The sequence below is a fragment of the Uranotaenia lowii genome, chromosome 2 (genome assembly GCF_029784155.1).
Source record: "Uranotaenia lowii strain MFRU-FL chromosome 2, ASM2978415v1, whole genome shotgun sequence".
NCBI classification, from domain to species: Eukaryota; Metazoa; Arthropoda; class Insecta; order Diptera; family Culicidae; genus Uranotaenia; species Uranotaenia lowii.
Genome location: NC_073692.1, coordinates 220,820,896 through 220,833,321, shown reverse-complemented (window position 1 = coordinate 220,833,321; position 12,426 = coordinate 220,820,896). Strand labels below are relative to the sequence as shown.

The 12,426-nt window shown below is 34.7% G+C and overlaps 1 protein-coding gene across 1 annotated transcript in view; it reads left to right on the top strand.

Annotated features, from left to right (window-relative positions):
• Positions 1-12,426, top strand: part of LOC129749239 (E3 ubiquitin-protein ligase TRIM9) — a 579,998-nt gene that overhangs the window by 469,701 nt on the left and 97,871 nt on the right. Inside the window, exon 6 of the mRNA XM_055744176.1 lies at positions 3,322-3,360. Coding sequence (XP_055600151.1) covers positions 3,322-3,360 — 39 coding nt within the window. The remainder of the gene's footprint in view (positions 1-3,321; positions 3,361-12,426) is intronic.

Below are 12,426 nucleotides of genomic sequence, written 5' to 3'. Positions count from 1 at the left end.
GACAGTTCCACTCCGACGCTTCGAATGCGGCTTCCGAGCCGTCGTCAATGTTTCCTTGTACTGCTTGATAACACGCCATACGGTATTTCTGGGCATTTTAAGCTGTTTAGCTAGCTTCGATGCCGACAACAATGGATTTTCAAGAAAACTGTGCACAATTTGATCTCTCCGTTCGGCTTCCATGGCGGTTGTTTACAAAATACTATCGTTTGGTGTTATGACATAAATACATGGTGAAAGGTAATGAATTTCCCGACACGTGGGTGAAAAAAGTTTCCAAATCCGTCCACTAGGAGCGCCACAATGAGCAAAAGAATTTGTTCCAATATTAAATGAAGCAGACTTTATGCATCAGATTTGAGAGGCCCTTGCCGCATCCTGATCGAAATCTGGTCCGTTCGAACTTACACAGATCATTCAGCGCATCATTAAGTTCAACATCCGTGGTTATCTCGTCGAGGTTTTTAACCCTGACGGTAACCGTGGTGCTCAGGGCTCGGATTTGCGAAGCTTCGCCAACTATCTCCTGGGTATGCGCACTGTACTCCGCGATTTTCACCGTCGAGCCACGTCGGAGTTCGAGGATTATTTCGCCAGAACGTGTTCGGCAGATTCTCCTGACATGCCCTCCTAAGCTCACCAGCCTATCGCTCGTCCACATCTGACGAAGGACATCGGCGTAGCTCCTTCCAGTGCCTTCACCACCAATGCCTCTCCCTTGTCCCTGACCCGGTTGAGTTTGGCTTTGGCTTCCGTGGCCTTTTTCTTTTTGCGCTCAACCCTTTGCCACTCGGTTGGCGCTTCGGGAACTTGGCCTTTCCTATCGACCTCTTTTCGACCGGATCCTGCAGGACCTTAGGATCGCGGACACGTTTTTTCAGAGCACTTCGTCTCGTCTCTACTGGAAAACCCCTCTTTCTCTTGCCGTTTCCAGCAAATCCTCTTCGTCATCCGTCTGCACGCAGACGCTGACCTTCTTTGGTCGAATGGTTCCCGCCGCAAAGGGGTCACCACGTCTTCACGTGCATTTTTCCGGCACTCCAGTGCGGTGAGCAGGCTCACCATCTCTCGGTTAGCCTTAACGAACATCGCCATTACGTTGGCGAATTTCTTCCGCACTTCCTTGTGGATGTTAGACTTCCATCTAACACATTCCACAAGGTCCTGCATGCCCGCCATTGTCACCGGTAGCTCAGCTGGACTCTCAGGGTCCTGAAGCTCCGGGGAGCTTAGGAGTTCCTCGATTTCCTGCTGGACTCCGACGCAGGGGTTTTCACCCTCTTAAACGTCTGCTGGCGTTCTCACCGGCTCGGCGAGTTGCCTAACCGGCGAGCACCTTAATCCACCCCTGCAGAACGGATTGGGGCAACCGTCTTTCTCCGCCGATTCACTTCTTTCCGCGTTGCATTTTTATTAATTGTATTCATAGATAGTCCGAATTCGTTTGCAAAGGTCTTCATGAGGGAGTTCTGTAGTTCTCTCGGCCGTACATCTACAGTGATGCACCACAGGGAGGAGGAACTACTTCGCAGAGCAATATTTCCCCTCTGGAAAAATTGAGGGGTACTAAACATCCATAGAAATATTTCTCGAACCCAAACACCCCCCACCCCCATGTGAAATTTGGTACCTTTTGTAATATTTCTCTTATGCTTCGGAGACCTCCTTCCCTTTTCCAGTAAGAGGAAGGGTTTTCAAACTGTAAAAGAAACCTTCTCCGGCCTTAAAAGCACCCACCTTCCAAATTTCAAGAAAATCGGTTTAGTAGTTTCCGAGACTATAGGGAACAGACAGCCCCCTATAGATAAGGATAATAAATTGCTCCTGAAGTTCCTGGTTTGATACGATATGCTCGATAGAGTATGAAATTAAAACCTCTTTTTGGAGAGCCCTTACACCACAAAAAATGGAAACACGTAAGATGAAGGACCAGTTAAAAATCTTAATCCTTTTTCTAACTCCCCTAACGAAGAAACCAATTATTCCCACAGCTATCAGCTAGCTAAGACAAGGGCTATGTTTGCCAGGAGGGACTAATTTGTGGAGAGGTCTTAGCCGGGTGCCTACTTGAAATGTTTGACACCCTAGAATTGGCCATCATCATCCTCGTCATCATCATCGTCGTCCACGTCCAGTAAAAACCAATTCCAGTTAACACGAGAAGAGTAAAGAACCAAAAAAAGCAATAAGGGCATCTCAGTTGATCTTTGAAGCCCTCATTTTTTTTTGCGCTCCACCACCTTCCCGGCCTCTTGGTCCGGAAAATCCTCGGTCTCAGCCTCGGTATCGGTATTATTTTCCACGGGCCGGGTTTTCATTTTGTCGGCTCGTTGAACCATTTTTCGTCCTACTCCTCCCACCACCAGCATCAGCTTATTGCAGCAAAGGTCGGAACCAGACGATGATGGAGTTCAAACAGAGACCGCTTTTTTTGTCCTCAGTTAACTTTTTTTCTGTAACCCGGAATGACGAACCTTCGACAAGGCCCCGGAGCCAATTGACAAAGTAGAGCCCTGCGTGACTTGATTAAGCAAGAGATCCGGAAGATGTTATTGCATTCAGTGGACCGGAAGTCAAAAACCACACTCTGTTGGATAACGAGGTTGGAAAGGAAATTAAAGGGTGTTTTTTTATTGCGAATTAAAGGAAGTAATTTTTATTCTAATAAGATAAATGACGGATTAATGTTAAATAATTTAGGTATGTAGGTATCGTTTATTCAAGGTGGGAGGCGGGGCTTTTAAGGGTGAATCCGTTTCAGTATCACATTGATCCAACAACAGCATCAGCAGCACAACCATCCATAAAAAAAACATTCAAACCAAAATAGAACATGAAAAACATGACACAAAAGAAATGAATGTTTTTTCCCCATTCCAATCGGTAGCAGCTTCATTGACTGGTTAATTTCCCGCTGGGTGAACAATCCAAATGCAATGACCACTCACTGAATCTAGCTCCGTTTATTTTTTTCTAGCAGCAAAAGAAAAACATGTTCTACTGAATCAACCCACAGCAAAAAGTTTTCCAGCTCTCGACGAATTACTAGCTTAGACTGATTCATCTTTTTTCAATCTTTTTTTTTGTGGGAAGTAATATTCAAAGAAAAAAAATCATTATAATGAATCTTAATTTTATACTTCTTAAAAAAATTTAAAATTTGATAACTAAGCAACGGTTAAAATGAATCAGTCTAATTCCAACTGCATTTATGTTAGCACATACGCATATGTATTCACTATTCACAGTACCTGCTGACTTAATGAAATTGCAACTATTTTATCCATTCCTCCCTCTCGTTTTCCACCCTTTCGCATGCAGCCGCTAAAGAAGAAGAAGGAGAAGAAAGAGTCCCGGCAGGTGAGAAAATATCAACAAGAAAAGCGATGACAAGATAATGCCAACAGCACAAAACGAGAACGGGAATATTTTATTTTATTTCACAAATGAGCATGAGAGAAGGAAGAAGAAGCAGTTGAAACAACCTCGGTTCCGAATTGGAAAGAACCGATTCTCATTGGGTGGGAATTTTTAAGGGTGGTTCAAGAACTTTGATTCAGTAAACGAAGAAAAAACGAAATCCAATTCGGTGCATAAAAATCACACATTGATATTTCAGGTTGAAATTAAACCCAATGCATTTCAAATACCTATGTAGTCTACGATAATCTGCAAGTTATTTACTTAATTTAATAAAAATCTATTTTTTTATCAATCCCATTTGTCACTCATATAAGAAATACTTTTAAAAAAACTATAAAAAAAACTATCGTTTATATTTTCTCAACATAATTTCACATCCAATCGTCAGGAAAGGTTTTCATTTAACCTTCCTGTTTCATTTGTTCCCAGGTTTGTGTAATCAATAGATTTTATTTAAATTTGAATGGAACACGCTCTGTAACTTTTTTGATGAATTATTTTGATTTTTTTTTCAAAATTGCTTAATGCGAAATAAAGTAGCAAATATCACAAGGAGATAAAGTTTGCATTCGAATAGATAATAATATTTTCTGTATACGATTGTTGTTCAAATTTTGATATCGTTTCTGAACTTAAATTTTACATAACACAATTTTGAAAAAGATCACAAAAAATAATGTTACATCTTCATTATTGAATACTTATGTACCCTTCTGTTTTAATGTATAATTTTATTTGATGAGGTTGCGTTTTACACATGATAAGAAATTAGAATTTGTTTCTAAATTTAAATTTAAACCTCTTATTTTAAACTCCAAGCTTTGTTTTTGATTATGTGTTTCTGATTCGACGAAAGTGCTAAAAGAATTTAAAAGTGCTTTTCAATTGATGTTTTAGATTATGGGTGGCCAATATTTTTAACAGGCAGGATTTACTCGCGGGCCAAATAACAGTTTTTTGTTTGATATCCAAGAAAAACAAAAAGAAAATCAGATTTTTGAATAAAGCTTAGCTCAATTAGAAATGAGACACTTTATTTTTGTGTTCCTTGTCATCGTACATGAAAAATGATGACCACGCTGTGTAATTATAACGATTACTATCTTGACATTATTATTGTAGAATTTGATATTTACGCTTTTTCAAAATATTGCCAATACAATAAAAGATAAATAAAAAAAATTTCCTTTAAAATCGAATCCAAAACTATTCCAAATGTCACTGAAACGCTATTTTTAAATAAATTTACTTTGGTTAAATTACCGCAAAAGTATGAACATATTGGCAAGATTGCCAGATTGAAAATTGTATTTGTAACAAGTTTTGTGAAAAATATCATGACTGACAGCCCAACAAACATATTTGTTGGTATTATTCTCAACAGCTTTCACAGTGTCTCTGATGGTTTTATTATCAAAAAGTAGTATCGCTAATTTTTTGCACCATTCTAAACCTGGGTCCATTCATTTGAGTCCAAATTCGAAATAATCCATCGGGGTGCTTAGAACAATTTATTTTTTGAAGCCTTTTTGACTTTTCAATGGATTTTCGAAGACAAAATCATACTAATCACTGTTAAAACGCTTGTCTTTCCTTAAGCGTAAATCTAACTCCATATCCCGATCAGGAGAGCATATCAAAATAATAACTCAAACGTATCTCACCAAGATATTTATATCTGATTCAGTTATAATTAAGTACTCAAACATTTTGATTTAAAGGTTCTCCAATATGAATTATATCTTATTCTGATTGACAGACTTGAATGGGGCTTAGCTCATTTTCAATGATAAAGATTTTTTTCGGATTGTCCTAAAATATAATTATTATATCTTATTTTGATATACGTACAACTTTTTATGAAACAAGGACATCGAAATCAACGGCCCAAACCGAACAATGATGAGTTTCGCCCAACAGATTCATAAAATTGAATCGAACTTTTGGGAAACCAAAAATGGAACATGGTTAATGCAAATAGTGTGGGTTACTGACATTCCACTAGAAAATTTCCTCGAAGCATTCATATCTTGATAAGTTATAATTTTGATAGGATTTGCTCTGCCCAATATCAAACTATCCTATCTGAACGAGATATAATCTTGAAAGGAGCATATCAAAAACTGATATAATGTAGCTATGATCGTATAGATTTTTTGATATTATTTGAGATATTTTAACATCCTACGAGTACTGAATTGTAACTCATTCAGATAGAAAAAAAATCAGTATCAAAATATCTCATTTTGATATAATTTTGATTTTCCCTTCTGATCGGGATGCCATAACATGATCTAATAGGCAATTATACAGGCTACAACTTTATAGAAGACATCAAAGTGATAAAAATTGAGAGAAAAGAGCTGAAATGTAACACTCATTTGAAAAATCTAATGACATTTCTCATCATTTATTGTACCTACCAAGACCAGAAATAGTATTCTAACAACATAATTATTGATTGAAGAGTGTTTAAATGTTCAAGATGGTTTATTTACATTAGTAAATCAATCTTTCACATAAATTTTAGGACAATTAGGATATTCTGAAGTGAAGAACATTAATGGGAAGTTGAAAGTGCGAAAGTCAAACTGTAGAAGATGGGAATTATATGACCTGTTATTTACGAATTTTTTCAAATATTCGATCTAAATTTTCTCGATTTTTCGATTTCACGCAATGTAGATCGTAGACCAGTTTGATGCATGTAAGCTTTTGTTCAATTTTTCTCAAATTACTGAGAATTTGAATTAATTTTTTATTTCCAAACCCCCCACCCTCCGTGATGTTTCAACTCCAAGTGACAAAAGAAGGATTTCAATTTTGTTCCGGCCTTATAAAAAAAAATATGACACCTGCATTACTTGAACATCTTGTTACTCATTTGATACATTGAGTAATATAACATCTTGAATATGTGCACATAAAAGTAAGAATATGGCATTCCAGGGGAAAGTCACCAACGCAGAAATCCACAGACATATGTTTGCATATTTCATACAGCGAGATAAAATTCCGCGTTTTTTTATTTCATAAAGGAAATAAGAATCAAAATTTCGTTGATTTTAACAAATGCAAAACTTTTAGAAAACGGAATCTAAAAACGCAAAAAATCTGATGACTTAAGATCTGATAACTTAAAGTGAATTAATTGAGAGAATAATTTCAAATGAAAGACCTACATCAAATCAACCACTTAAACTGTTGAGAGCAAAGTTGATGTTGAGATTTTGTAATATTTTTTCCTTTCGATCGAAAAAAAATAATGAAAGACGTGCGGTTCAGTTCGTGTACTTTTGACAAAAATGGATAATCTGAAATTTTCGCTTGAAAACTCCAATTTCACCACTTTATTGAGTTGTGAGCCTACTTGGTTGAATGAATCAACTGAATCATTCGATTGCTTTGATTCAATTTGACCACATTTTTACATACACGAATGCATTCAAAAACGCTAACTTATTCAATCAAACATGAAAAAAAGGTTGAAACTTGTTTTTGCTTTAATATATGACACTTTACCATCCTTGTGGTGCCGGTGTCTAAAGTTTTACCATTGATTAACAGTGACATGAATGAAAACCTTCAGAAATCATCAAAAAGGATGAAAGATTTTCAACAAAGATATATCATTTTGATGTTTGGGTGGATTACCGTCAACTGGGGCATCATGCAACACTTTTCAATTTCAATGGCTTCTAAAATCTTAATGCTTACAGATAATCATACCTCTTGTACATCAAAAGTTTTAAGGTTGATGGGACACCAAACTGACGTAGTCAGAAAAATTATTGGTTTTACCAGTTCTTTTTAAATTTACAAAAACATGCAATTTTCACCATACTAAGAAAAAGGGGTAAGTTGCAATAAACTCTGCAATTAATGAAAAATCAAATGAAAACGTTTGAAAATTTAAAGTTTTTGATACATTTGTGATGTCATAACGCATTAAGCATCAATTGCAGTGATTTTTGGTTTTTTTCGAATTAAATTTTACATTTTTTCTGTCAAAAATGTTTTTAAGAAAAAAAGTGTTAATCAGTTGCATACATTTAGGGGTAAAATACTACAAAATATTCTATTATCTTAAATCATCTAAATTAATCTTAGGATGGATGAAATTTTAATGTTCACAAACGCATAATGCAAAACAATCCCAGCATATGAAAACGCGATTTATGAGATTTAGTTCTGATTTGCATTTTGTTGCATTTTGCCCCAATCAGCTAACTGAATTATAAAAATATTTATTAAAAAAAATTGGTGATTGTCCGAAAAATATTTATACACCAACAGTGTTGGTATAGGAGAATGAAAGCAATATAAAGTTTGTAGGTGATATCATTAAGCCAATCCGTCATACGAGGTAAAGTTTTTTACGACATCGAAAAGTGTAAAAACTTGTACATCTATTGTTCGATTTTTTATAATTTGTTATGAGAATCAAAAACTTTAAAAAAATCTTTCACGATGTTAAATACTATGTCATCATCATTTTGTTATCATTCAATGATAACTTTATTACAGTATATTGAAATGCAAATTGAACGAGTGTTGTGGTATACAAATGTTGCATCTAACCCTGCTTTTGCATGATGCCCCGTTTGACGGTATTTAAAATTTAGGATCAGATTTAACAAGAAAGTCCAATTTGTTCCTAGTCCCAAATATTGGTTCAAGAAGTCCTCACACTAACTTAGCTCAAAATATAAATAACTAAATTTTCAAGAAAGGTGGGAGACATTTTTTTATAATATAACTCCACAAAAGCGCTTTACTTCAGATTATCCTGATCAAATTTATGTAAAAGATTGATTTTTTAATGTAAATAAATCTATGCTAATTATCGAATAAAAAATTTCTTCCCAGAAACGTCGTGATTTGTTAAACGTTTCATCCCAAAAAAAAAAAATGAAAATAAGAAAAGGGGATCAAGTATCCCCATTTTCCGGTATAATGATCGTTTAACACTCGTTAAAACAGCATTCACCAACCAAAGTGGGGGGCAATATAAAAAGGGAATTAGTAGGGATTTTTTCCTACAAAACTTTAGTTTTTATTTCCTCATATAGGGCTTGTGATATAGCTCAGTTGGCAAGTCTGCTGCTTCCTGAGCCGATGTCCGCGAGTTCGAGCCCAAGAGTAAATATCGAACACAGTTGTACCGGATAAGTTTTTCAATATTTGTCCGAAAACTGGAACGTTGATAAAGTCGCGAATGCCATAAAGATGGTAAAACGACTATAATCGAAACAAAAAAAAATGTCTTCATATGAAATTGCTTTAAAATAGCTAAATGAATTATGAAATTTCAGTTTTGAGTCAACTCATAAACTTTGCACGTTATCTAGTCAATTTGGATTTGGTGGCCCATACCATTTTTCGTAAATTTATTTTTCGGCATATCGGTTGGATTTATATTCTTGGAGAAAGAAGATCAGAATTGAAAATTGATAAAGATGGATAGAAAAGTGAGGAGAAAATTTACAGATGCTGAAAAAAGAGAAAGAGCACTTTTGTGAGGAAAAATTATTAACGTACACCATACTTCTACCCGCAACATTTCATTATTTAGGAGAAGTAGGACCGGGATAGAGGTGTTCAACACATGTAAACTTCGGACCAACCAGATTTCATTGTAAAGGTTAAGGTAATGCCACCTCTATCCCGGTCCTACGATTTCAGAAACTTTTAGCACTTATCTAAATGTGGTTTTCAAGATGCTTTTTGCTTTTCGAAGTTCGCAGCATCAACGTTGCGCAGATGTGCTACGTATTTAGCGATTATTAACCCTTGGTTTACGGAAGAACTTACCTATTTTTGTTTAAATTCAATTTTTCCAACCAGAAAATGTTAAAATTTTAGCCATATATCAAGGAAAAACAATCAACTTCCTTACTGGATCAGATTCTTTTATCCAATTCCAATCGTGTGAATTTTTCACAATCGAAAGGAAAAAAAAAAGAAACACGTCAAATTGACGTAAATCTAGTGTTAAACCTGACAAATACTTACTGCGTGTCTTGAAACGAGTGACACAAAACGGAATTTTAAATAATTACAAAAAATGTATAAAAATGAGCCCAGTTGTTGTGTAATTATTGAAAAATGTGACTTTAGTGACATAATTTCAAAATAAGTAACATCTGAGTGACTAGTCTGAAAAAAGTGACAAAGTTACTAAAAAGAGACCAACTTCTAGCCCTGTATTCTTTCTCCAAGAATATAAATTTCACCGATATGTCGAAAAAATTAATTTACAAAAATCAATTAACAGTGGTTAACTTATCTTAAAAATACCATTTTTCAAAATCCTAAAACCATTGGTTTTTTTTTTTAACAGAACGGTATTCAACACCTTATTCGTACATACGCTAGATGGCATCATATGATTTAAACCGATTTAAAGTATGTACTATTTATACGACCTTTTACTTATTTGGAAAAAAATTACGATTCGCAGTAATGTTGTTAACGACAGGAGCTATCATTTCTAATGCGATTTTATGTAACCTCGTATCTTTTTAGACAAAAACATTATTGGGTGTTAAAATGGGGCATGTCTTTTGGAATTAGAAAACAATGAACTCAATTAACTTAACCGCCTGGTGCCTAGCGAGGTACACGGAAAATGAAAATAAGATAAAATTTACCGAGAAGCGAGGTGATTTTTTCCACCCATCTTTCTCGGTAAATTTTACCTTTTTTTCATTCACCTAGCAAAATAGTAAATAAAGCCGATTTCCCATTCACTGATTAAAACGGTAAATTCTTGTTGATTTGGTTTTTTCAATAAAAACAAAATTCATTCAAAAATTAATATTTATTCGGGATAAATAGGGGCTTTTACCTTATAATTTTTTCTTGGAATATCATTGTGTTTTTTCCGGAATTATATCTGGATGATGATATGGAAAACACTTGGAAGCTCTGTAGGCTGATCTAACATTTTCAAAAAATCGATTTTTTTATTTTTTTATTTTCTTATTGTAAAACATTTCAAGAATGTTGTGTCAAATTTTCAAGTCAACCGAAGCAGACTGTAGAAATTATAGGCCTTTACCTCCTCTTATCTAACACTGCAAGAGAGAGAGAGCAGAAACTTCAAACACGTTTTTCTCGAAAGCACATTTTTAAAGTCCGTGGACATCATCATTTGAAAACTACTTCACTGATTCTTTTCAAATTTGGAAGATATTTTCTACATATAAAATACCAAACCCCTACGATTTTCTTTTTTTTTATTACTTTGGAGAGATTTTACAGATAAAAAAATGGCGAATTTTTTCGTGAAAAATCGTAGTTCCTTCAAACAGCCACAAAAATTTCATAAAAAATTTTTTAAGTTAAATAAAATCGTTGGGGTTCAGAAAAACATCTATTAAAAATATTTTGCTCTGATTTTTTGACTTCAGATGATTCTGTGCTGAGATACAGTGTCCACCGCAAATCCTGTTTTCCAAAAGACATTCTCGAAAGTGCTGCGTCACCGGCTCATTTTTCAATATTTTTCTACGAAAAAATTACTTAATGTTCTTTTAACAATGCTATAACGCAAAAAATTTGAATACATTTGTTTGAACGATAGCTCTAAAATAATTCGTGAAAATGGTGTTTTTTTAACCCGTTAGACCCTACTCCCCCCTTAAATGATACCTAATAAAACACTTACCATTCTGTTCCGGTTTTCATCTTGCTACGAGGTAAGCTTTTCCTTGTTTGGATTTTCTTTTTTTTCTAGGTGAATTGTACTCTTTTATTGAGCTTAATTCAGGTGAACTTAACCTCAATATAAGGTAAAGTTTACCTTTTTTTGGATTTATCTTTTTCTCGTTGAACTGTACTTTTTTCCAACTCGATTCAGGTAAATTTACCTCACTGTGAAGTGAGTTTCATTTCGAAAGGTAAAAGTTACCTTCTGGCTTCCACGAGCGTTCAACTTGCTGTCTCGGCAAATTTTACCCGGTAGGTACATAAACTGGAAATAGTTTTCACTTAAAATGTAAGTGACTTCTGGTGTAAATTTTCGCCATTTGAGAATTCATGTGAATTTAAAGGGACTGACAAATGAAGTTCACTTATTTAGGTGACTAGCGGCAAATGAATTTCAAGTAAGCGTGAAGTTAACTTAAGTGAGGGACAAATGAAATGTTCATGAGCCACTTAAAATGAAGAAATTCACTGAACTTCCATTTTTAATGGAAAGTTCAAATGTATTTTAAGTGTGATTTTGGGTTCAGTGTACATCTGGATGGGATATGGATATGAGAAACTTTGACTACAGTCATCACTAGTTTATTGTGGGTTATTTATAAGAAAATACTACCATTTTTTATTTAAGAAGACAACTGTTAATTTTATTGCTGACAATCATCGCAGGCTTCCCATTTTATTTGTTGATTTCAATAACTATCGCCTAGCTTATGATAAAGGTTTTGAATATCCTTTTGGAGGAAATTTTGCAAAGAAACCTGAGTGGAATTGCGCGAATTCATTAACAGCTTTCAAATTTCTTCTAAAATCTTAGTCAGTAAACTGAAATCTTAGTCTTGAATCTGGATGTAAAATCTAAACCAGAAACCTCAATCTGAAATTTGAATCTGAATTTGAAATCTGAATCTGAAATCTGAATGCTGTGTAAAATCTTGCATATTAGGTTTTTTTTGTGGTATTTCTTTTAAACAGCTAGTTTATCTAAGGAGGGTTGTAACGGAGTAGAACGAAACATGAAAGAATTTGTTCAATTTTAAATTCAATTTCACCTTGAACATCGACTCAACAAGTTAACAGACAATAAATTGAATAACAAAACGCTGATTTAGAATGCCCAATCTAAAATAATTGTTCCTCGATGGATTTTTTTTTATCGAATTATAACAAAACCTTTTATAGTTCTTGAACCACCCCACCAACACACTGCTTCTTGTTCGGTCCATTCGATTCATCTCTCATGTTGCATTAAAGCTCGAAACGTGTTCATTTATTTGCTACATGTTGTTTTGT